A 25,541-nucleotide genomic window follows, 5' to 3' on the forward strand; every position below is an offset into this window, starting at 1 on the left:
AGGAGGCTGCTCAAGCTGCCCATCAGACAGGCAGAGCCTCTCCCAGCCACACCCCTCCCACCCACACTCAACCCCAGGCCCCTCCCTTGCTGCCTTGACCACTACCCACCCCTAAGTCACCTGCACAACCCTTGGCATGGAAACTCAGCGCCCCCCAGCCCGAGCGCCTATGCCCCCTCCCCAAAGTAGGACCGCCACGCAGTACTGGGGACATACTTCCTGCTGGAAGCCACCTGCATGGACTTGGCAGTGGGCCCCGCCCCATCCAGCCCGAAGGAGCCTTCCGATGATCTCACTGCCCACGGCCCCACGAAAGTCCCTGAGCGGAACCAGCAGGGGAGCTGTTCTGGATGCCTGGTGTGAGCTAATAAATACTTGTGGCTTTAAGCGAGCGAGTGGTGGGGGATCTCTGGCACCAGCTGCGTGGCCCCAGCGAGCTACCTCTGTTCTGCGTACGTGGAAAGCCCCACGCACGAAGAAGGAAAGGTGTTTGCAGGCGTCCTGCAATGGAGGGGGCTCTTAAGCCCCTCCTCGTCCGTGTGCCTGGATTGTGGAAGCTGGGTCTCGGGCTCCCCGCGGGGGTGCCTGTGCCCCTGTCTCCTGTGCCCAGGCCTGGCTTGGTGACTGAGAGAGGCCGGACACGAGGCCCCAGGCCCCAGGGCTCAAGGTCCCTACCGGGAATCGGTGACCTCCTTAGCTCCAGTACACCAAGGTTGAGATTTAAGAAAACCATTAAAAGCCCAAGCTGATCCTTGCTACTTCTGTCTCCCTGTAGGGCCTGTCCTCAGCTTCCAGGCACAAATCTCGAGTCCCCCCTTGGAATAGGGAGGCCTGGGTGGACTCCCCCCTCTGGCTCCCCTGCCATCCGCCCCCTGCAGCCAGGAGCAAAGGCCTGGGCGAGGGCCTGAACCCAGGGCCGCCTGCTTGTCTGTGCCACGTGGTGGCGCTGTTGCCGGCAGGTCTAGAAGGACTGCCAGGCCCTGCTCTGGAGGCTGTGGGCCTGCTAGAAAAGGCAAACCCCAAATGCCACACCCAGCCAGAGGTGCCTCCTGCCGCAGCGGCTCCCACTTCCCCAGGACCACTCAGGATGGTGGGTGGCCCTGCACCCTCTCCCAGCCAGCAGGGCGACCCTCTTTCTTTCAATGAACTCAGGAATGCACTGGGCTGCAAGGAACAGAAAACCCAAGGAACCATGGCTTCAACAAACAAGGCTTCCTTTTTCTCACCTGGTAGGAACCACAAGGCAGGCCTGGCCTCACTGGCTCAGCTCAGGGACAAGAGGAGCCTATGGTCAAAGTGCCACATGCCCTCGCCCGCCCCCCACCAGCCAGGGAGCCTGGGAAATGGGAGTCTAGCTTTCCTAGCGTCTACAACCACAGCTGGCAACGAAGGCGTTGCTGAGACAATGAGTGACCTCTACAGATCTTCCGGGGCCTCTCTCGGTGCTCGTGGCCTCTCTCGGTGCTCGGGGCCTCTCTCGGTGCTCGAGGCCTCCAGGAAGCGGCTGCTCCTCCAGGTTCCTTGTCCTCCTGACAGCACCAGGATGCTTCTCAGGCCGCCAGGACGCAGGGAGAACAGAACGGGAGCTCCACTTGTCACAGAGGGGAGGGGAGGGGGGGGGAGGACCGGTCTCCAGGAGCTTCCTCGTCCCTCCCAGTTGTGCGGGAGGAGAAGGACAGACACAGCCCGGGGTCCTCTGCCTGGGCCTGGGCCTGGGCCTGGGCCTGGGCCTGGGCCCCTCTCCAGCATCCCTGCCCATCTCAGGGGCATTTCGTCCCTTTTGGCAAAGTGTGAGCTTGGAGGGCAGTGGAGAGGCCGTGAGATCCTGCTCGGCCCAGGGTGGGGGTACTGAACCGGGGCTCTGAGAGGGAGAGGACGAGTAGGGGGGCACAGGGAGGTGCCCCTCAGAGGGGCAGGGTCTTCAAAGGACAGAACAAAAGGCTGGTAGACAAGTGGCCCCCACCCCCACCACCAGCGATTGAGCTCAGTGGGCGGTGCCTGGGGGAGCAGGTGCCCCAGCTCCCGCCCCCATCTGAATGCTCCGGGTCCTGGCCAGGACAGCAGGGGCTGGAGGCCCCACTGCAGGGGCCGGTTCTCAGCCAACCACCCCTGGGTCTGCGAGGGCAGGGCCTCTGGCTGACTTCAGCTGGCTGACACAGGCCCAGAGGCACGCCACAGACATCCACTGCGGGAGGGGAGGGGTCCTCGGTGAGGTTAGGGTTCTCGGAGCCCTCAGAGGCCCTGTTGCCTGTCCACCAGGTGTGGGAGGCACACACGGGCACCCATGTGCTGACGCCCACTAACTCTGCTTGGGTCGAAAGCAGGCAGCCTGGGCCAGGCCACAGACGGCAGCAAGACCCCGGCTCCCACCACAAAGTGCAGGGAGCTCTTTGCCCCGGCCCTGGCTTCCCTTCAGCCCCATCTCCTGCCTGTCTCTCTGGGGACTTCCCACGAGCAGCCCGGCTCAGCCCCCAGTGCCCTCACCCCCAACTTCGGACGGTTTCGGCCACAAGTGGCTCCGCGGTCTGTTAGATGATTTAACAAATACGGCGGCTCCATCAGAGCCCCAAGTTCCAGATCCTTCTCAGCTCTCCTTACCCCAAAGCTTCCTGGGGCTGTGTTCCCGGCTCAGGGCGAAAGGGCGTGACCTGGCCTCCTAATTTGCATCCAGGTACGAGGCCCGTGACCGTGTGGATGTCATAGAGACTCATACATGACCCACGCCTCCCAGCAACCTTCACCTCCCATGTCCTGGTTCCCAGGGGGAGCAGTAGCAGCGCCTTGGTCAGGGCCTTCCTGGGCAGCTGCCTTCTCGCCACGCCCGTGTGTCCTTGGCCATGTCCTGAGCCCTCCACGTGCCCACTGAGTCTGCAGGGTGGGCCGTCTCCGTGAGGGCAGATGGGGCCCCTCTCCCCGGCCTGGCCCAGGTAACCTGAGCCCCACATTGTATCCAGCATGGAACAGCTGACAATGCTGTGGCCAGACAGCTGCTGGGGCTGGCCAGGCTGCGGGGTGGGAGTGTGGGCTGTCACGTGACACCCAAAGCCCATCTCCCTCTGTCCTGGGCCTGGGGAGATGCCACCCAGCCCCGTCACTGCACGGAGTCCAGGCACCATGCGCCGGCACCGGGCACCGCTGCTCTTCCTGTTGCTGTTGGCCGGCTGCCTGGGTGCGACACCGGGAACCAGGGCCCGCCGAGGCCCAGGGCAGGGCTCTGAGGCCCAGGGCAGGGCGGTGTGGGGTCTGGAGGGCCGCAGGGGCCTGGCCTTGCCCCAGGTCCCCAAGTGTCCCCTGCCCCTTCGGCAGTGACTCACAGCTGTGCCTTGCAGCGACCCTGGGCCGGAACCAGGAGGAGCGGCTGCTGGCAGACCTGATGCGTGACTATGATCCCCACCTGCGGCCAGCCGAGCACGACTCCAACGTGGTGAACGTCAGCCTGAAGCTCACCCTCACCAACCTCATCTCCCTGGTGAGCCGCAGGAAGGGAGGGGGCCGCCCGCTGCACTGGGGAGGGGGAGGCCTGGGGGGCTTAGTCCTCCATTCTGTCACCTCAGAACGAGCGCGAGGAGGCGCTCACCACCAACGTCTGGATAGAGATGGTAAGAGGCACCTGCCGCCCGCCCGGCTCTCAGGGCCCCCAGCCGGGGCTCCCAGGAGCTGCCTGCCCCTCCCCTGCCCCTGGGTGGGCTTCCCCCCACCCCCGGGCGACTGCCGTCCCCCTCCCCTGCAGCAGTGGTGCGACTACCGCCTGCGCTGGGACCCACAAGACTACGAAGGCCTGTGGGTGCTGCGGGTGCCGTCCACCATGGTGTGGAGGCCGGACATCGTGCTAGAGAACAAGTGAGGGGCGCGGGCAGGGGTGGGTGACAAGGATACCGGCGGCACGGTCCAGCAGAGCCAAGAGGCTCTGGGGAAAGAGCAGGCAAGTGAGGGGTGCAGGCCGGGCGCCCTGCTGGGTGCAGGGGGAGGACTAGACTGGCAGATGCTGAAGGCAGGGCCCCAGGGGTGGGCTCTGTCTCCAGGGCCACCAGGCCTGGGTCTACACCTCGCTCTGTCCCCTCTGGCCTGGGCTGCCTGGGTGGGCTGGAGGTATTTCGCTCAGGGCCTGGCACATTGCGAGAGCTGATTGTCTTAATTATTAGTAAGGAGACTTGGAGGGAGGGAGGCAGCCCAGTGGAGGAGGCAGGGAGACCAGGGAGACCGGGGTGGGGACCAGTCAGGGGCGTGGCAGGCTGCAGGGTGTCCCCACAGGGCAGGGGCTGCTCTGGGACTGCGGGGTCTGAGCCCACAGCCCTGCTGCCCGGCCTGCGCACAGCGTGGACGGCGTCTTCGAGGTGGCCCTCTACTGCAACGTGCTCGTGTCCCCCGACGGCTGCATCTACTGGCTGCCGCCCGCCATCTTCCGCTCCTCCTGCGCCATCTCTGTCACCTACTTCCCCTTCGACTGGCAGAACTGCTCCCTCGTCTTCCAGTGAGGCCATTTCTGGGGAGCCCTCCTACGCTGGGCCTGGGCAGGCGTGGGGAACACTGGGCTTCTGGCTTCAGCTCTAGCGCCACCTAGAGGCCTGGACCGGGCTCCACCTCCGGGGGCCTCGGCACATCTCCGGACACACACCTGAAGGCACCCCAGTCCCACCCTATGCACCCAGCCGGCTCACTCACCCTCCTCCCTGCCTCAGTGTCCCTTCCTGTGCCCCGGGGGTAGTGGTGAGCGAGAAGGCAAAGCCGTGCACCCAGCGTGCATGCCTCCCTACCGCTGGGAGGAGGAGCCAGGGCCAGCACCTCGGGCTGCACTCAGGCCATAGGGGGTGTCCTCTGGGACTGCATATCCTCACCCTTAAATGTGGGAGGGGGCCTGGGTGAGGGTCTTCCTGAATGTGAGAGGCGCAGTCTTTCCCCAAGGAAACCTGCTGGGGAGACCCCATCAAGAACCAGCCCCACTGGGGTGGGTGTGTCTTTTCCACTTCATAGCAGGGGAGGGACAGACAGGGAGTGGCCCTGGGCCCTCTGACCAGGCCCTCAACCCACACTTCCCCCGGATCCTTGCCCCCCACATCCCACCACCAGGGTTTGGTGGAGGGGCTGCATTTCATTTTTTTTTTAAAGCCAAACTGCAGATGATCGAGAACTTGTGGGCGGGTCTAGCCTCCTGCCCTCTGTGCCCCAGGTCCCAGACCTACAGCACCAGTGAGATCAACTTGCAGCTGAGTCAGGAAGACGGTCAAACCGTTGAGTGGATTTTCATCGACCCCGAGGCCTTCACAGGTAATGCCCCACCCCAGCGGCACCGCGAGCAGCCTCTTCCCCAGCTCCTGCCGTACCTGGCGGTAGGGACGCCTTTCAGAAGGTTCAATTTCCCCATGATAATTGCCCCGATCTTGGAGGGAGAGGGCTCAAGCGTGCCGTCTCCCACTCCATTTCTATCCCCTGATGCTGTCCCCCTCTGCCGGGGTTCCTGGCTCTCTCGGGCTGCCTGGGCCACACTCCCTGTGCTCACACCTGCAGAGAATGGGGAGTGGGCCATCCGGCACCGGCCTGCCAAGATGCTGCTGGACACAGCGGCAGCGGCAGCCGAGGAGGCGGGCCCTCAGAAGGTGGTGTTCTACCTGCTGATCCAGCGCAAGCCCCTCTTCTACGTCATCAACATCATCGCCCCCTGCGTGCTCATCTCCTCCGTTGCCATCCTCATCTACTTTCTGCCTGCCAAGGGTACCCAGAGCCCAGGGAAGGGGAGCCCTGGCTCTGGCCAGGGCACAGAGCAGCCTGACCCAGGACCAAGGGCAGTGGGCTCCTAGTGGGGTGAGGGGGCTCCTCTGGGGGCAGGGGGAAGTGGGGATCTGCTCTGAGGGCCTCTCGGTCCTGGGCAGCGGGCGGCCAGAAGTGCACCGTCGCCATCAACGTGCTCCTGGCCCAGACTGTCTTCCTCTTCCTTGTGGCCAAGAAGGTGCCCGAGACCTCCCAGGCAGTGCCACTCATCAGCAAGTAAGGCCTGTCCCACACCTGCCCGTCCACCTCCTGGCATGGCCCTCCTGGTATCCAGTGCAGCACCCAAGGGGAGCTGGCTAGGAGGTGCCTACAGGCGGCCCCAGCCTCCTGCCTACCCCACCCCGACAGGTACCTGACCTTCCTGCTGGTGGTGACCATCCTCATTGTCGTGAACGCCGTGGTCGTGCTCAACGTGTCCTTGCGTTCCCCACACACGCACTCCATGGCCCGAGGGGTCCGAAAGGCAAGGCCCCTCCCTGCCTGGCCCAGCATCCCCCCTAGTCCACTCACACGTGCCTCCCTCTGTACCCCGGCCCTGGCCATGTTCCTCTCCTGCTAGATTCAGCATTACCCTGCATTATCCGGAAGTTTGTGCCAAAGCGCATGGAGAGTAACACCGAGCGCTTACCGAGTGCCGGAGGCGTGCCGTATTTCACTCGCTTAATCTTCATAAAGCCCCTACTAAGAGAATAGTACCATCAGCTCTATTCAACAGGCAGGGAAACTGAGGCATGGAGTAGTTAAGTAGCTTGCCCGGGGTCACGCACTGCCAGAAAGTGGAGGAGGCAGGATGGTGCCCAAGTGGTCTGACTCCAGGATCCGTGCGATCTGCGTTGCACCTGCCACAGACGGCTGGGGTCCTGGGTGCAAACGCAGGGTCCCAGACCCACCCCAGGCTGTCCTAAGTCAGGATGGGGGGAGGGGGCAGATAGAAATCTGCAACAAGCGACCCAGTGATTCTGATGTTGGGGACCCAGGCTGTGGCAGAGCTGTCAGGTCCCCCGCTGTGCTGCATTGTGGGCAGCAGGAAGCGTTCGTGCCCAGCGGCAGCTTGGGCACTCGGCCTGGCTGCCCAGAGCAACCCCTCTGCAGGTGTTCCTGCGGCTCCTGCCCCAGCTGCTGAGGATGCATGCCCGGCACCCGGCCCCAGCGGCCAGGCAGGACGCCCGGCCCCGGCTACAGAACGGCTCTTCTTCGGGGTGGTCGCTCACAGCTGGAGAGGAGGTGGCCCTCTGCCTGCCTCGCAGTGAGCTCCTCTTCCGGCAGCGGCAGCGCAACGGGCTGGTGAGGGCAGCGCTGGAGAAGCTAGGTAGGCCCGGGGTTGTGACACCAGGGATGCATCTACTGGGGGACTCGAGTCGGGGAGCCAGGCACAACAGATGAGTGCCGGGCAAATGTCCACAGAGAGAGAGAGAGAAAGAGAGAGAGAGAGAGAGAGCACACGAGAGAAAGAGGAGCAACCTTCTCTGCCTGTTTCCTCCCCACTTAACCCCCCAAATCCTGCCCTCCCTCCCCATCAGAAAAAGGCCCAGGGCCAGGGCAGAGCCAGGAGCTGTGCGGTAGCCTGAAGCAGGCAGCACCGGCCATCCAGGCCTGCGTGGATGCCTGCAACCTCATCGCCCGGGCCCGGCACCAGCAGAGTCACTTTGACAGTGTAAGACGGACTGGACGGGGGGGAGTGGGATGGGGAGTGACCTTGGGGCCAGGGGACCTTGGCAGAGGCCAGGTTGGGGCCTGGACAGAGGTGAGGAGGCCCAAGGATATGAGCCCAAGGATGGTGGAGGGGTGCAGGGCCGGCCTGAGCCCCCACAGGTCATCCCACCCTGTCCCACCTGTAGGGGAGCGAGGAGTGGTTCCTGGTGGGCCGCGTGCTGGACCGTGTCTGCTTCCTGGCCATGCTCTCCCTCTTCGTCTGCGGCACCAGTGGCATCTTCCTCATGGCCCACTACAACCGGGTGCCCGAGCTGCCTTTCCCTGGAGACCCCCGCCCCTACCTGCCCTCACCAGACTGAGCCACCCACGCGCTGCTGGGCATGGGGAGTCACACCCGTGGGGCCCTCTGAGTCGGCAGCTGTGTTGTGCCGCTGCCGCCGCTGTCACAAGTGCACTCTTTGGGAAGTGCCCTCCAGAGCTGCGGGAACCAAACAGCTCTGGAAAGAGGGGGAAATAAAATGGCAGCGTCCCATCATGGAGTGGTTGGGGATGGGGGGCGGCCAGGACGCACTGCTGGGGTGGGCACCCACCGGCCCTGGTGGCTCAGGAGAGCACTAAGCACTCCTCCACCTGGTGCCTTTGTCTCACTTCAACAAAGCAGCAACAACTCCCATCATCCCAAAGCCGTAATGGCTCTGCCTCATACGATCCCCTAACTGGACAAGGCCCTAGCCCTGCAGGCTGGCCTCCCCATCCCAAGTTCTCCCTGGAGAAGCGCAGTCCAGGGTGTGACAATGCCTGTAAAGAGGGCCGCCACCATGTCGGCTGGCACCTCCCTCTCCTGCCCACTGCACCCAATAAGCTCCCAACACTCCCCCGCACTCACACAAGATCCTGGAGGGTTTCTAAACAATATTCATTCATTCATTCATTCATTCATTCATCTGAAATCTTAAAAGCTCTTCCCAGTGTTGTGGACAGACAAGAGTCCCTACCTTCATGATCCACATGGGACAACCCCCCAGAACACTGGCATTAAACAAGGTTCACTGCCCCGAATGCCCCACTTTGGCCCAAGCTCAGACACGCAGATTCCGTGGCTTAAGCAGCAGCGGCTTCTTCCCTCTCTTCTCCAAGGCCAGGGCATCTGCCTGGCTCCCAGCGATGGTTAGGACGAGGGAGAGAGGAAGGTGGCTTCCTGTGAGCAGAAAAAGCCCCTGGGCTCTGCCTTCGGAATCGGTTACCCTCCTTTGGACCTGCTTATCAGGAAGTCAGGATGACCCTCTGAGGTCTTCCTGACCCGACGGCCAGGCCGATCTGCGCGGGCCATCACAGCCTCCCTGCACCTGTTTCCTCACCCGTGAACACTGGCACGAATCTGAGCCCCCACCTATCCTCCGAGGCTGCAGGATCCTAGGTGCAGGTCAAGGGGACTAAAACATGTGAGGGCGTCACGGGACGGCCTGGCAAGGACACACGTGTCCCAGAGATCCGCCCTCCCCCACGCACACCACGCACAGCAGCGCTGGCTTGGGGCTCCATCCCCAGCAGGTCCATTTTGTCCCTCCAGTGTGTGTGTGTGTGTGTGTGTGTGTGTGTGTGTGTGGTGTCTGGCGCAGAGCTGGGGCCCGGGACCCAGCGGGGCTGGTGATGCCAGCAGGTGCATCTCGGGTCCCTGCAAACCCCCTGCCAGCTTCGCCCGGCGGGCTGGGCCGGAGAGCAGCAGCTGAACGCGCCGTCGGCGGTCGGCGGGCTGCGGCGAAGGAGCCTTTGCTCCCACAGCTCTGCTGAGCACCGGCGGTTCTACGGCGAGCGCAGGTCTCAGCTTCCCCTTCTGAGAACCGGGGCCCTGCTCTAACCCTTCTTCGCCTTCACACAGCCGGACGCCGTAAGCAGAGGCGCGCGCCAGCCGCCTTTTTTAGCAGGTTCGGTTCCCGGGTCTCAGGCCACCTGCAGGAGCGCGCACGACGGTGCACGGGCGGGCAGGGTCCGAGCGGCCGCCGCCGGGCCTCCGACCGCGCAGCGACTCCGCGGTCCGCGGCGCCCACGGGCCGGGCCGCACGCCTCCGGGCAGGCGCACGGGCGGCCGCCGCGCAGCCGCGCTGGGCCGGCGTCCCCGGATAGCCGCCCCCGCCAGGCCCTGCGCGCCGACGTTCCGCGGCGCCCCGCACAACCGGAAGTGGCCGGGCCCAAGACGGAGGGACCCGGCAGAGCGGAAGTCACTCGGCGAAGCAGTGGCGACAGCGGCGGCGAGAGGATGAACAACAAGTTCGACGCGTGAGTGGCGCGCGGCCGTCCCCCGGGGCCCCTTCCCCCAACCGTGCCCCCGCCGGGGCCGGGCCGGCGCGGACTCGGCGGTCCCGAGCTCCCCGCGGGGTTCGGGCTGCGGCTGGACCCGGCTGGGCCGGCGGGGAGGGAGGGGCCGCGGAGCGCGGGGGTGCAGGGGGCCCGGACGCCCCCAGGGCCGCGGGGCCCGGACGGAGGAGACTCCCCGGCGCCCCGCCCCGCCGCCGTGGGTGCGGGGGCCTGGGCGGCTCGGGCGGCCCCGCGGCCTCTCCCCGCTCACGCACACATGCTCACACCCTGCGGCTCGGGCGGGTCGTCCCCACCCGCGTGGAGCCTCGGGCCGACGGGGGGCGGCCGTGGCGCCCCGGGTTCTGGCCGCGGCATGAAAGCGGCTTGGGGGGCGCAGGGAGCGTTGCACGACGCCCTCCGACGACGGGCTCTTGAGATAACTCGCCTTCGTAGCTGTCAGCGAATAGTCTAGAACATCCGCCTCGGTCTGCCAAGGCTCAGGCTTCCCGGCCCAGGCTCACCCGCGGCCGTGGGCTCCCCCGTGGCCGAGCCGTCTGGTCGCACGCCGCGGCCGGGCCTGGCGGGTGGGTGATCAGCGCGGGTCACGCTTAGCAAGGCTCGAACGTGTGGGAACTGCTGTCCGCTCAGGCTGTGGCCCAGTGCTGTTTGAAATGGATTTTTTTTTCCCAGTCGATGGGCGGATTTCTTGGGTCCCGGCTTCCAGCACCGTAGGCAGCTCCTGCTCAGAGAGCGGTGCCACTTGAGTTTGTCTCCTCCATGCCGCTGCTGGGCCCCAGCCCCTTCCTGCATGACCCTGCCCCTGCTGGCTTCCCGATGGCTGCCACCAAGCTCTGGGTCTGAAGCCTGCCCCGCTGGAGTTTGTGGGGCCCCTTAGGCCCCTTCTTCCGCTGTTTTATAAATCAGAATTGATCCCGTGGGTACTGAGTGGGTCGTCCGCTCAGTCCCCCTCAGATCCCCTAGCAGGGAAGATGGTGGTAACGGCCGCCGTGGGCGTCTTCAGGTGGTGGTTTCTGTTTTGACAGCTCTGCTCCGGGGATCTGGTCCGTCTGTTTTCAGATGTGGACAGTAAGCTGCCCCAGACAGCAGGAAGGGCCATCCCAGGCTTGCTTAACCCTGGCTCAGGCCCCTCTCGACAGAAGTTAACCTGGGTCATTTTAATTACTTCTCATTAGCCGGTGCACGGAGCCAGGATCCTCTAACACCTGTCCTGAAGCTTTACAGGGGTGGGGGGAGCTTGCTTTCCTTCCAAGGTAACAGTTGAAGACAGCCTCCTTCCTCTGGCTTTGTTTCTGTTGTTACAGAGGAGTCCCTGGTGTCTGGCCCATTGTTGCCTGGGTGCGGTCAGCTCTCCTGTATCCTTGTGGTCCAGTCACCAGCCTCAAAGCCCGAGCTGGAGCTGCGTACAGTGCCCCTGGTCCCACTGCATGCAGACCCCAAGGTGCTTCAGAGGCACGCATTCCTGTCTGTAAGAAACTTGGTGGTCGCATCTCGGTTTTCTCAAGGCCAGACTGGATTTTGTCCCTGTGTGGTGTCATTGGCCTTGCAGTCCTCATCAGCCTTCGGCCAACCCTGTGGGAACCACTTAATTAGGCACTCACTGCTTTGATTCTAGAGATCCATTCATTAAGCAGATGTTCGTTTAATCCTCTGTCTGATGCTAGAGATAGAAAGATGCGTTAGATCAAGTTCCTGCCCGCAAGGAGTCAGTCTTGCTGGGAGTGTGAGGAGGTATCTGGGCAGCAGCTCGGTGAGCTAGCTACGGTGCCCCTCGGTCTGGACAGCCTCAGAGATGCCAACTGCCCGCCTGAGTCTACGGAGCGCTGACTTTTCAGCCTGGGTTGTATTTTGGCTTAAATCCAGCTTCTAGCTGGGAAGAGTCACTGCTGAAAGCAGGTTGTGAAAGACTGGCCTCAAGTGTGAGCTCAGAGGGCAGAGTGGTTGGTTAGCTCCACCCTGGAGAAATGGAAGCCCTGCGTGAAGTCCACGGGCCCTTGTCTACGGTGGCAGAAGGTGGCCCAGGGGTCACAGTTACATTGTTTCTTCTCTGACAGTATTTTCTTTTCTTTTTTTCCTCTTTTAAAGATTTATTTATTTATTTGAAAGGCGGAGTTAGAGAAAAAGAGGGAGAGACAGAATCTTCCATCCAATGGCTCATTAACCGGTGCACGGAGCAATGGCTGCAATGGCCGGAGCTGGGCTAATCCAAAACCAGGAGCCAGGAGCTTCTTCCAGGTCTCCCGCGTGGGTGCAGGGGCCCAAGCACTTGGACCATTCTCTGCTGCTCTCCCGGGAGCATTAGCAGGAACCAGCACCCATATGGAATGCTGGCGCTGCAGGCGGCAGCTTCACCTGCTGGTCCCACTGACAGTATTTTGTATTACTCTTTCCCTGTTTCCTGATAGTGATTAGTAGCAGAACCACGAACAAGAGAGGAGCTTGTATGCTTTTCCTGGGGCTAGAAAAAATGGGAGCCCCTGTTCAGCTGAGATCTGGAGGAGGAGACAAGAGAAGCCGTGGTGGCGTCCCTGGGGTGTGCCCTAAGGAAGAGCCTTGGGAGCCATCTTGGGCCTGAGCAGTAGAAAGGCGCACGAGATGTTCTTGGCACAGAACTGACCGTGGGAAGATGAAGGGGGAAGTGGGCGGCACCCAGGGTCCTCAGACTCCAGCCTGAAGCAGACAGCGCTCTCAGTTCTTCCCTGGGACGCCCACCTGCTCTGTCAGGTGTCTGCTTTAAACGTGGCCGGCCTGCAGACTGGCCGTGACCGCCGTGACCGCCGTGACCGGGCAGCCAGGACAAGGGCAAACGTTGCTGTGGGACGTTCAGAAGAGGCGAGCCTGACTCAGCCTAACCTGGGAGACCTTCGGAAGTGTTCAAAAGAGATGGCCTCAGTTTGTGTGCTGAAGGCCAAGGGAACTAGAGGGAGAAGGGCTTCTTGGAGAGACCGCATGATGAACATGGAGGGGTGAGTTTGGGGGACTGCGAGTGCGTTGATGCAGCTGGACTACGAGGGCTCCTGGGACCAGGCAGGAGGTGAAGTTGAGAGGATGGGGCAGAGCAGGGCTGCCCGCGGCTGAGGCACACCTGGGTCTGCTCACCCGGGTCCCTGGGGACGTGCACTTGGTAGATACTGGTCGTTTTTACTCTGTGTAACTCTCTGTGGGCGGACTCTCTTTTGAAGAGGAAACCAAACCAACTCCTAAGTTTACTGAAGAGAGAGGGCCTATGTGAGTGCAGAGAATGGTCTCCCAGAAGCCCAGGGAGGCTGACCTGGGCCAGAGCGATGGTAGCAATAGCCACACAATCAAACTCCCCTCTCCCTTCCTCGGTGCATCGTGCTGGCTTTCTCTGCTTTTGCTCCTTGTCTGATTCCCTCATGGCTCTTCCTGAATGGGGTCCCTCTGGCTGCTCCACTCCTGAGTCTGTCACCCTTCCTTGCAGATGAAATGCCGAGCTAGGGATCTACTCGTGTTCTTTTTAGCAAGGCCCTGACATAGGTTATCGGCCAGACGGGAATGCCCTTTAGTCTGGTAACCTTCCTAGCCGCGTCTCGCCCCAGGTGGAAATGGGGCGGGGTCACCTGCGTGTGTCCATAGCAAAGACTAACATGGGCAGAGCGGGTGCCCAAACACATGTCTGTCTCATCCATTCTAATGTTTTCCTAAATCTTCATTCATTTAGAGCAGCATGGGGGCAGGCAGGAGGGATCGTCCGTCTGCTGGTTCACTCCCCCAGATACCGGAAGCAGCCAGACCTGGCACAGGCTGAACCAGAGCCTAGAACTCCGTCAGGTCTCCCATGTGGGGAGCAGGGACCCAAGTACTGGTGGTGTCACCTGCTGCCTTGCTAGGTGCCCGTTAGCGGGAATGTGGCTCGGCAGAGGGGTGGGGGCTTGGACCCAGGCACTCTGATGATGTGGCATGGGTGCTTCATAGGTGCTAGTGCTTGAGATCCATGGGCAAAAACCAAACCGCAAATAGAAACTATTCCACAGCGTGTTTCTGTGTCTGTGTTGCATGTATCTAAGTTATAAGTGGGGCATTTCTGGTCTCTTTCTTGAGAATTGCCTAATCCCATTTGTCTGTGTATATAATCACGCGTCCAAAAGAGGATTTGGAATAGGACCCACGACGAGTTAGAGGTCCAGCTCGGGAATAAACGACATTCTTCCTGCTCTGTCGCCGCACCTTCCTTACATTTTCTCTGGATCTGGTGCATTTAAGGTGTGCCTGCAAGTCTTGGCTTCACCACTCCTGAGAGGTGGCCCGAAAGTAGGTCGGACTCCGTGCTTCTGAAGCAAGAACACTCGGACTTGCTGTTTCAGGCATTTATTTTTCCCTTTAATCTGACCCTCACTCGGCATCTTCTTGTGCTATGTGTTAGGGCCACATCTTCTGGCCCTTACGTGTTGGTCACCCTGGATGAAGTGAGCCACTGCCGCTCGGAACCCTCCATCTAGTGGAGCGAGCGCACTGGCCTTCAGGCTGAGGGGGCGTGTGTGCGGACGGCACCGTGCGGAGTGGCTGAGGGGGCGTGTGTGCGGACGGCACCGTGCGGAGTGGCTGAGGGGGTGTCTGTGCGGACGGCACCGTGCGGAGTGGCTGAGGGGGCGTGTGTGCGGACGGCACCGTGCGGAGTGCAGGCTGCAGGGCTGGGAGTGTCAGCCACAACACTCGGTTTCCTTACCTCTGTCCTGAAGGGCAGGCACCAGGGGTGAGAGGCAGCTGAGAGTTGTAAGGACAGAGGTTAGCCAGATGTGCGCTCAGGAGGACGGTGCTGGTGCTGGTGACGACAGAGGACAGAGGGAGCGAAGACTGGGGTGAGGGCATCCACAGAGGACAAGAGGCCTGAACCTGCGCGGTGACCGTGCGGAGGGATGGGGGGAGAGGCGGCCGTCGATGGGAAGTTTTCAGCTTCCGTCTGCAATGCCAAAGCAGTGGTGCAGTCAGACATTCTGCTCATTGCTGGTGTAGAAAGCAGCTCCTAGAACCGTTTCCCTTACTCCCTGTAAGCGCTCTCTGTGGCTGGTCAGAACGCAGAGCGCGCCTCCTGAGGGTCCCAAGGTCGCGGCAGGCAGCTCATGCTTGTGTCATCGTCCTGGTTTGCCTGCACACTCCCTTGTCCCTCTCACAGGGCTCTGGCGTGGTAGGGAAGCAGGAGTCAGCCTGGTTGTGAACGGCGGTGTTTGCTTTCCCTTCAGCCTGAAAGACGATGACAGCGGGGACCACGATCAAAATGAAGAAAACAGCACACAGAAAGATGGTGAGAAGGAAAAAGCCGAGCGCGAGAAGAGCCAGGGCAGCGGCAAGAGGAAGGTGGGTGACGCCGCCAGACGCGGCTTCCGGCGGGCTGCAGGCTCTGTCTGGAAGGGGGCAGGTGAACTTAGTAGCACTCTGTATTGGGGCACCTGCTTTTGTTCTCATGAAAGGATTGTGGAGTCACGGGGGCTCATGTTGGGGTTAGGGTTTCTTGGTTGACACAGGGTCTTGAGGTGTCGCCTTCTCCTGGCCTGGGAGTTCACAAGGCTGTTCGCTGCGTCATGGTCCTGCACAGCCCGTGAAAGTTTGACTCCTGCAGTCAGTGATGGTCTGTGTTGAAATTCACTTGCAAAAGAGAAAATGCAGAGAATGAAAGATGGATCCGTTTTTTTCCTCGAAATAGAAAATAGTCACTAATTCATTTATTCTGCATTATTGAGTTCCCTCCAAGGGATAGCGTTTTATGCTAGGTGCTGAGAAAGCACAAATGTGAATTAGACTGTGGGTCAAGGAACTTGCGTTTCTTTTTAGTAAGATGTATTTATTTGAAAGGCAAAGTCGCAGAGAGATGGGGGTAGAAGGGGTGGGAGAAGAGAGGTCTTCTGTCTGCTGGTTCACTCCCCAAATAGTGACAACAGCCGGGGCTGAGCCAGGCTGGAGCCAGGAGCTTCCTCCGGGTCTCCCATGTGGGTACAGGGGCCTAAACACTTCAGCCATCCTCCGCCACTTTCTCAGGCCATCAGCAGGGAGCTGGATCAACAGTGGAATAGCCAGGATTCAAACCACTACCCATGTGGGACGCTGCTGCTGCAGGCAGCAGCTTTACCCACTGTGCCACGGTGCTGGGCCGCATGTTTTTTTAAAAAAGATTTATTTTTATTATTTATTTTAAAGGCAGAGTTACAGAAAGAGGGAGAGTCAGAGAGAGCTCTTCCATCTGCGGGTTCCCTTCCCAAATGGCCGCAGTGCAGGAGCTTCCTCCAGGTCTCCCGCATGGGCTCAGGGACCCAAACACTTGGGCCATCCTCTGCCACTTTCCCAAGCACCTTAGCAGGGAGCTGGATTGGAAGTGGAGCAGCCGGGACTTGAGTCGGCATCCATATGGGATACCGGCACTGCAGGCAGCGGCCTCACCTGCTGTGCCACAACAGTGGCCCCGGAACTTGCGTTCATTTAGTTATTTACTTTTGCCCTTTTTGTTTTGTTTTTTAGGGAGAGAGGGGCAGACTAATTCACTCCTCAAGTGCCTAGAGCCGCTGAGACTTGCCTGGAGTGGTGCCAGCAGCTAGGAACTCGGGCCAGGGCTCCTAACTGCGTGGCGGGAGCCCAGTCCCTTGGGCCTTCACTGGCGCTTCCCAGGGTCTGCGTGAGCAGGAACCGCAGTCAGGAGCTGCGTCTCAACCCCAGGCACCTGGGTGTGGGTTGTAATCATCTGAACTGCCAGGATAAACACCCACCCCAGGGCTCACGTTGGATATGAGCATTGCTGTCTTCTTTTTTTTTTTTTGGATTTCAAAAAAAATTTTTAATAGAAAACTTTTATTTAGTAAATATAAATTTTGAAAGTACGACTTTCGGATTATAGTAGCGGTTCTTCCCCCCCATAACCACCCTCTCACCCACAAACCATCCCATCTCCTACTCCCTCGCCCATCCCATTCTTCACTAAGATTCGCTATGCGCGTTTCCAGTAGTGGCTGACACTTGACTGAGCTCCTCCTCGATGCTGGGCTCTGAGCTAGGCCTCTGCTGTCCTGCCAGCGGCCCTGTGGAGTGCTGGTGGTTTCCCTCATTTCGCAAGTAAGAAGCTGAGATAAAGGGGTCAACGCTGTGGCGTGGCGTCTTAAAGCCCCTGCCTGCAGCACCACTGCTCCGGTACGTCCCAGCCCCACTTCCAACCCAGCTCCCTGCTAATGCGCCGGGGAAAGCAGCAGAGGATGGCCCCAGTGCCTAGGCCCCTGCACCCACCTGGGAGACCTGGAAGAAACTGCTGGCTTCTGGCTTCAGCCTGGCTCAGTCCTGGCTGTTGTAGCCATTTGGGAGTGAATCAGTGGGTGGAAGATCTCCCCCCCCCCCCTTCCTCCCTCCCTCCTCCTAACTCTGTCTTTCAAATAAATAAACCTAAAAAAAAGCAACAGGTGAGGTACTAACAGGTAGAGCAGCTTGCCGCTAATAAGGGATAAAGAGCGTCAGAGGAAGCGGTGCTCGGACTGGACGTATGTTAAGACAAGATGCAAGCAGATACCTGTGAGATGAGGTCGAAAGTTACAGAAGCCACAGCAGCAGTGCGGGGGTGTAGGGCGGGAACTCACTGTGTAAGTAGGCGCGTGGGTGTGTGCTGTGGTTGGTGTGTGGTCCTCTCTCTGCTGTGGAGGTGGTGAGGGTGCACTGTGAAGTCCCTGACTCTCAGAGCATGTGACAGACACCAGGGCTGACGGACCTTTGCTCCCTAGGCTGTTGTCCCTGGACCGGCAGAGCACCCCCTGCAATACAACTACACGTTCTGGTACTCCAGGAGGACTCCGGGCCGTCCCACCAGCTCACAGAGCTACGAACAGAACATCAAACAGATCGGCACCTTTGCCTCTGTGAGTACCTAGTGGGCCAGGGTGTGCCTGGGCAGTCCGCTCGGCCCGTGCCCGTCGCGCTGGTTGTTCGCCCTCTTGGTGACCTGTGTGAGGTGCTGCTTTCTTAACTCGCTGACCGAGCCCCCGGCGGCAGATGTGTTCACTCCGAGACTTCTTATGTGACATCCAGAGTTAGTAGGTAGTACTGATCAGAAAGGCATAACAGAAAAGTACAGTTTTATCTTTCGGTCTTTTAAGTAGGTATTTATTGAGTCCTTATAACATGCAGAGTGTCGTGGGGGACGCAGAATTTTGTGGTAGTTACATGTGGTGTCCATCTTCGTAAAGTTGCATGGTAAAGTCAGAATCAAAGTTCACAAGTTTCCTTTGTATTTAAGAACCTCTCATTAGGGTTTTGGCCACAATTTTTCCTGTGTTTTAAAAAGAAAACGAAACCTCCGGTCACTGCTTCTGTGGGTGCCATCGGCACAGACGGCCCAGGCTTTGTCTCATCCCCCTCCTGGGTGACGAGACTTGTGTGTCCCAGGAAGCTGACCGCAGCTGACGCCAGGCGTGTTCGGCCAGGGTCTGTATGTGCTGCTGTGTGCCGTGCACTCCCTCTCTGGGTAGCGTCAAGTGCAGGATTTGTCGCTTTCTGGAAATGACTGAGGCTTTTATCCTGAAGGAGAGCACTGGCATAGGCGGTAACCATTGCAGTGAACTGGTGCAGAGAGGGCAGCAGCCGTGCGCCAGAGTACCAAATAGGCACCAGTGCACACGCTGTTCGTAATATTTCAGAGAAAGCCTGCGTTTACCAGTGAGAAGGCCGCTCAGGCCAACCAGATGAGATCCCCGCCTTGGCCTGAGATTCTGTCCAGCTGGCGTTGTAGTGCTGTTGGTCTCACATTAAGCAGACGATCTGATTACCAGTTAAATATGGATATCTGATGTTCGATCAGTGGAAAAATAAATGTAGTCGGCATGTCACCAGCATTTTTAGAACTGGAGCCGCCTGGAGGAGGTGGGTTTGAGATTGAAATTAAAGAATCTGGACAGGTGATGAGAAGAAAATTCTAACTTTGGAAATACACACTTCTAACATTCCGGAATGCATTACAGAAGTTTTAATTGCCTAAACAACAGTGAACTAAAAATAAAAAAGACACAAATTTGTATTTCCTGTGCTGTGGGAATGGTAGTACAGGCAAATGACAGTCTTTCATTGTGTTCTGAGTGACTGGTTAAACGCTTGAGGAATCAGAGCAGAGACTGGACTGAGAAGTACATTTTCATGAAGAATCCTGTTAAATTATTTTAGAATAAATATAAATATTTCCAGCATTCTCATTTCTCTCTTGTAAAAAAAAAAAAAAACAAACCCTATATGAATTTACCCAGTTTGTACATGGAGGGTGCATGGAGGGTGTTGTGTTCTTTCCTTTAAGCTCAGGTGTTAAATTGGGAGATTGCTTAGCAACACCTTCCTGGGTGAGCACTTCTTCAGGACTCACTGGACGTGGGACCGAGTGCTTAGATCTGCTGTCCTGTTATTAAGCGCATTAGGAAATAGCTCATTATATTAAATTGCCCACAGAGAAATAATTACATCGTGAAATGTGTTGTCAATACAAAGTAGTATTTCCCAGTGGTTCTTCGTTCTGAGCTTTGACAACAGTTTGACATTCTTGAAGCCAGCATGACTAAGCAAGCAGTACCCTGAAACAGACTGGACTAGGAGGGGCTACCAAGTCTCATCTACTCTGGTGCTGGATTCCGTGGGCCGGATCAAGGCCTGAAGCTGCCTTTTCAGTGATAAATGAAAAATCGTAGTTGAGATAGTTTCTGACCTCTGACCTCCTTCCTGGACTACAAACATGTATTTGATTTCAGGTAGGACTTTCAACAGAAATCTCTGTCACTCTGCCCTTCAAATTTAGCGATTTGGTTCTGAAAAGATGCGTTCAGGCTGAGGCCTGACCGTGCGCAGGGCTGTCCGCTGGGCCTTAAACTGGCCCTCTTGCTACGTGTGAGGCGTCTCCTGCAGCTGCAGTGGAAGAATGCAGGCCGCCGAGGCCCCGTGTCTCACCCAAGGAGTTAATTCTTCCGTTGCCCATGTTTTGGTTTTTACACATGCAGCTAGCTGCTAGCTTTCCCTCCAGTGTGCCTTCCTTTCTGCACAGGCCCCAGATGAAAGTGTATCCTTTGAAAAGAACCAGAGGCAGAGTGTCTTCCTGGTCCTGTTGTGAAATAAACCTGCAGCCTGGGATACAGTCAGAGAAAGAGAAGATACATCTCTTGTTCTCTGGGGTCCTCTCTGCAGGTGGAGCAGTTCTGGAGGTTCTACAGCCACATGGTGCGACCCGGGGACCTGACGGGCCACAGCGACTTCCATCTCTTCAAAGAAGGAATTAAACCCATGTGGGAGGTGAGGACTGCAGGCCTTGCCCTGCTTTTCTGAGCAAGTTTATTTTTCCTTTGTTTTTCCCCTGCCAAAGTATCTTCAGGTCTTTTCCCAAAGCTGCATGACGGTTAGCTGAATCCTTGGAGCCTGCACAGGTGCCATTGCTTATCTGTGGGTTGGTACGGGGAGGTTTGCAACAATTGCTGCATCTCTAAAATGGTGTTATTAACATTGTGGAATTTTTAAAAATTACCCTTGTTCCCATTAAACTCATTTGTTTGTGCGTAGTATTTTTACTTAGTGTACGTGTGATTAAAGCTTAACCGTGGCCCTGGAATCCTGGAGCTGAGCTCAGTGACCTCCGTAGAGCACCTGTGGCCTGCTCTGGTGGGAGGCATCTTCTCTTCTGATGCCAGGGCGTTGTTCCAGAAGGCAGCGCCCACCGCCCCCAGTCCCACTGCAGTCGTGCGCAGTTCACTGCTCCCAGGACCCTACCCCGAGTTTACCTTTTAAGCTTTATCGTCCGTCATCTCCAAGGGCAGAGAGCCTGCCGTTGGCCTCTCCCTGCCTCACGTCACGGTGCACAGGGGTGCTCTCCAGTGCCCACTGTCCCCGTCCCCTGCTTCCCTGGCTCAGCTGGCTGTTTCCTCGGGTGGCGCCAGCTGTCCTAGTCCTCCGGAGCGCACTGTGCCTCTGTCAACAGCAACATTCGTCGTGCTGTGTAGCAGAAACTTTCTTGTCTGTTGCCCCTGCTACACGGCATCTGTGTAGAGATCGGGGCTTCCTGTCTCTGTGCTTGGTACACAGTGACCCTCAGTAAACTTGGAGCAAGTGAAGTAATAAATGATTTGTTTGGAATCTGGTGTCAATTCATTTTGATTACTAAAATAGTTCCTGTGAAAAGTTCCTTAAAGGGTCTGTTGAGCCTCTTTTTGTAATGGCTTACAAGAGAGTACTTCAAAAAGTTCATGGAAAAATGGAATTAAAAGTTTGCGGGGCAGGCGTTGTGGTGCAGTGGGTTGTCACCCCTTGGGATGCTCACATCCCGTATTGAGTGCTGGTTCTGGCTGCTGCGCTTCCAAACTAGCTTCCTGCTGATGCATCCTGGGAGACAGCAGGTGATGGCGTAGGTGCGGGCCCCTGCCACCCACGTGGGAGAGCTGAACTGGCTCCAGCCTGGCCTGTCCATGGCTATTGCTGCCATTTGGGAAATGACCACAGATGGAAGCTCTGTCTGTCGCTTTTTTCTTTCCTTCTTTCTTTCTTTTTCCTTTCTTTTTTTTTTTTTTTTTTTTAGAGAGGGAGAGGCAGAGAGAAAGGTCTTTCATTTGCTGGTTCACTCCCCAAATGGCCACAATAGCTGGAGCTAGGCCAATCCGAAGCCAGGAACCAGGATCTTCTTCCAGGTCTCCCACATGGATGCAGGGGCCCAAGGACTTGGGCCATCCTCTACTGCTTTCCCAGGCCACAGCAGAGAGCTGGATCAGAAGAGGAGCAGCTGGGACTAGAACCAGTGCCCATAGGGGATGCCAGCACCGGAGGCGGAGGATTAACCTACGCCACGGTGCCAGCCCCTGTTGCCTTGCCTTTCAATAGATGAAAATAAACATTTTTTAAAAAAAGATAAGTTTTGGCCAGCGCTGCGGCTCACTAGGCTAATCCTCCGCCTAGCGGCGCCGGCACACCGGGTTCTAGTCCCAGTAGGGGCGCTGGATTCTATCCCGGTTGCCCCTCTTCCAGGCCAGCTCTCTGCTGTGGCCTGGGAGTGCAGTGGAGGATGGCCCAAGTGCTTGGACCCTGCACCCCATGGGAGACCAGGAGAAGCACCTGGCTCCTGCCATCGGATCAGCGCAGTGCGCTGGCCGCAACGCGCCAGCCGCAGCGGCCATTGGAGGGTGAACCAACGGCAAAGGAAGACCTTTCTCTCTGTCTCTCTCTCACTGTCCACTCCGCCTGTCAAAAATAAATAAATAAATAAAAAAGATAAGTTTGGGAGTCAACAATGTAGCAGTGGGTTAAGCTGCCACTTGCAATGCCAGCATTCCCTGTTGGAGTGCCAGTTCAAGTCCTGGCTACTCCACTTCCAGTCCAGCTCCCTGTTGTTGCATCTGGGGAGGCAGCAGTGGACGGCCCAGTTACTTGAGCCCCTGCCACCCTTGTGGTAGAACCAGATGGAGTTCTGAACCCTGGGTCCAGCCTGGCCCAGCTTCAGCTATTGCAGCAATTTAGGGTATGCACCAACTGATGGAAGATTTTTTTTTTAAAGCTGGGAGCTTCCTCCAGGTCTCCCACTTGTGTGCAGGAGCCCAAGCACTTGGGTCATCTTCACTGCTTTCCCAGGCCCATTAGCAGGGAGCTGGATTGGACGTGGAGCAGACAGGTCTTGCCCATATGGGATGCCGGTGCCGCAGGCGGAGGATTAACCTACTGAGCCACAGTGCCAGCCTCTGAAGTTTTTTTTTTAAAAAAAGATGCATTTATTTGAGAGAGAGGAAGGAAGAGATCTTCCATCCCCTGGTTCAGTCCCCAAATGGTTGCAGCTGTCAGAGTGCCATTCCCTTGTCCAAAACATTTTAACCTCCATGCTTGCTGTCTTCATAATATGCATTGTCTGTGAAGTTTTTTTTTTTTTTTTTTTTTTTGACAAGTAGAGTTATAGACAGAGAGAAAGGTCTTCCTTCCATAGGTTTACCCCCCAAATGGCCGCCACAGCTGGCACTGCGCCAATCTGAAGCCAGGAGCCAGGTGCTTCCTCCTGGTCTCCCATGCGGGTGCAGGGCCCAAGCACTTGGGCCGTCCTCCACTGCCCTCCTGGGCCACAGCAGAGAGCTGGACTGGAAGAGGAGCGACCAGGACTAGAACCCAGCGCCCATATGGGATGCCGGCGCCCCAGGCGGAGGATTAACCTACTGAGCCACAGCGCCAGCCCCTGTGAAATTTTTTTTTAAAAAAAGATTTATTTATTTGAGAGAGAGAGAAAGGGAAGAGATCTTCTATCCACTGGTTCAGTCCCCAGATGGTTGCAGCTGTCAGAGCTGGGCAAAGCCAAAGCCAGGGCCAGGAATTCCACCAGGGTCCCCACCAAGGACAGCAAGGGCACAAGTACTTGGGCCATTCTCTAGCGCCTTCCCAGATACAGTAGCAGGAAGCTGGATTAAAAGCATAGCAGCTGGGACTCAAGCCCTGCACTCGGAAATGGGGTCTGAGTCATGGGTCCTGCACTGCTGGCAGTGACTGAACTCCCTGCACCCCAGTGCCGGCCCTCCGTGAGCTTTTTGAGGACTCCTCTTTTTTTAAAGATTTATTTATTTATTTGAAAGTCAGAGTTACACAGAGAGAGGAGAGGCAGAGAGAGAGGTCTTCCATCTGCTGGTTCACTCCCCAATTGGCCACAGTGGCTGCAGCTATGCTGATCCGAAGCCAGGAGCCAGGATCTTCTTCCAGGTCTCCCACAGAGGTGCAGGGGCCCAAGGACTTGGGCCATCTTCCACTGCTTTCCCAGGCCACAGCAGAGAGCTGGATCGGAAATGGAGCAGCCGGATCTTGAATCGGCACCCATATGGGATGCCGGTGCTCAAGGCCAGGGCATTAACCCACTGTGTCACAGTGCCGGCCCCAAACTTTCAGTTTTTATTCCATTTTCCATGAACCTTTTGGAGTACACTCACATTGTTTGGTTTTTTCCCCGTTCCTTCTCTCTAGTCCTACCACTGTTTTTCTCTTATGAAGTTGAGAATTGAAAAATGACAACACGTCTTGGTTTTCTAGGGATTCTTGGCTTTTTACTGTAAAAGAAAACTGTGAAGCCATAGTTTAACCCTAACACGTTCTGTCTTTTTCAGGATGACGCAAATAAAAATGGTGGCAAGTGGATTATTCGGCTGCGGAAGGGCCTGGCCTCCCGTTGCTGGGAGAATCTCATCCTGGCCATGCTGGGGGAACAGTTCATGGTGGGGGAGGAGATCTGTGGGGCCGTGGTCTCTGTCCGCTTCCAGGTAAGCCCCCGTGTCGGGCTCCTGTGACACCTTTTTTCTCCTCACCACCCCTGGTTTGGTGTGATGATCCTCCCATCCTTCCCATAGGAGGACATCATTTCAATATGGAATAAGACTGCCAGCGACCAAGCCACTACCGCCCGCATCCGGGACACGCTTCGGCGAGTGCTTAACCTACCTCCCAACACCATTATGGAATACAAAACTCACACCGACAGCATCAAGTACGTGTTGGGGGGGTTGGGGGGCCCAGGTCCCTGAGCTTAGCCCAGGTAGCTCTGTAGTTGGGCCCAGAGGCATGTGGTTGTGCAGGAGACTGGCTTGTGGAGAAGGGACAGACCAGGCTCCCCCAGGCTTCTGGCCGGCGAGGCTCCCTGTCCACCTAACCTGCAGGTGCTGTGGAGCAGAGAGAGTCCTTCAGCAGAAACCCAGTTGCACTGGCTGGGCTTGCTTTGTTTCTGCAGGCTGTCTCGTCTTTCCTATACTAACAGTATCCTAAAATGAAAGACAGCGCTTCTCTTTCTGGCTGTTTAAGACAATTTCACTGAACGAAAGTCCTCTTCCCCGCCCACCCCTCACTCCACTTCTGCATGTCTTTTAACCTGTTAGCTTCCGTCTGTTTTCTTTTCCTGGGAAACTGACTTCATCCCAAGAATGACGACTCCATTCCCTGCTGTGTGCAGCTGAAGTCCGAGGAAGCAAGGGTCAAAGGGCAGCGTGAAGGCTGCGGGGAAGGGTTGCTCTGCCGTGGCCCCAGGCCCCAGGGGAATGGAGCTCTCTGTCCTTAGGGAATCAGTGGCCAGGCTTCTCCTTCCGTGGCTGAGGGTCAGAAGTGAGCCGGGTCTTAGGGAACAGTTGTGGGGCGTGGCTGAAAGCTGGAGGAGAGGGAGCTGGCTCGTAGTCAGGGCACTTCGTTCTCTCCCGTGGCCCCCGAGCAGCTGTGCCTTTGGCAAGTCTCTCTGCAACTCGGCTTCAGTTCCCCCAGCTGTAAAATGGGCACAGTAATAGTTACCTTCCAAGGCTGTTGTGAGGCTGACGGAGTGTGTACCTGAGGGTCCTCAGATGGGGAGTGGTCTTACAGGCCAGGTGTTACTGTCGTCGTCGCCACCATCATCATCCCGATCTTAGCAGGGACGAGTGGAGTGCCCAGTGCTCTTGATCTGCAGTAGCACAGACCCTGTGAATCTCTTCCCGTGCCTTCGCAGGTAGTGTGGGGGTGGAGCTGGCTCAGACTAGCCAAGCGTCAGCTTTAACTGGGCACACTGCCACGAGCGTTGGTCCCTAATGCAGTGGCTGGGAGTGACTCACCGGAGCCCCCGAGAGTTACGAGCCAGCGTGGCCCTGGTGCTTGCCTTAGCAGTCCTGTGTCTGCTGTTTTTCTGTAGTAAAGACGTCTTACTCTGTGTTCTGGGTGGAAGTAGTTGTCTGCCCTCCAGCCAGGTTCAGTCCAGGCTGGAGAGATTGGTACTTTTTTCTAGGACTCTATTTTCAAGGTCCTCAAAAATTGCCTTCCCCCCAGAGCCCACTTTTCGCCTGGATAGGAAAGGGAAAGCTGAATTTGTCATGAACTCTCCCCTCTCCTCTGTT

At 57.9% G+C, this 25,541-nt stretch overlaps 2 protein-coding genes across 5 annotated transcripts in view; both read left to right on the plus strand.

Annotated features, from left to right (window-relative positions):
* Positions 1-3,114: 3,114 nt before the first annotated feature.
* CHRNG (cholinergic receptor nicotinic gamma subunit) lies at positions 3,115-7,778 on the plus strand. Its single transcript, XM_062202500.1, has 12 exons — positions 3,115-3,169; positions 3,330-3,469; positions 3,555-3,599; positions 3,731-3,840; positions 4,316-4,471; positions 5,168-5,265; positions 5,506-5,709; positions 5,868-5,982; positions 6,115-6,229; positions 6,859-7,075; positions 7,287-7,420; positions 7,605-7,778. Exons 1-12 carry the CDS (start codon positions 3,115-3,117, stop codon positions 7,776-7,778), a joined length of 1,563 nt encoding a protein of 520 aa, XP_062058484.1.
* A 1,820-nt stretch (positions 7,779-9,598) lies between these two features.
* Positions 9,599-25,541, plus strand: part of EIF4E2 (eukaryotic translation initiation factor 4E family member 2) — a 28,587-nt gene continuing 12,644 nt past the window's right edge. For all 4 annotated transcript variants that reach the window (XM_062193469.1, XM_062193477.1, XM_062193457.1 and 1 more), the window contains exons 1-6: positions 9,599-9,696; positions 14,934-15,048; positions 17,445-17,579; positions 19,879-19,983; positions 23,802-23,954; positions 24,042-24,178. In XM_062193469.1, coding sequence (XP_062049453.1) covers positions 9,677-9,696; positions 14,934-15,048; positions 17,445-17,579; positions 19,879-19,983; positions 23,802-23,954; positions 24,042-24,178 — 665 coding nt within the window. In that variant the 5' untranslated portion in view covers positions 9,599-9,676. The remainder of the gene's footprint in view (positions 9,697-14,933; positions 15,049-17,444; positions 17,580-19,878; positions 19,984-23,801; positions 23,955-24,041; positions 24,179-25,541) is intronic.

Source organism: Lepus europaeus, chromosome 1 (genome assembly GCF_033115175.1).
Source record: "Lepus europaeus isolate LE1 chromosome 1, mLepTim1.pri, whole genome shotgun sequence".
In the NCBI taxonomy this organism is placed as follows: Eukaryota; Metazoa; Chordata; class Mammalia; order Lagomorpha; family Leporidae; genus Lepus; species Lepus europaeus.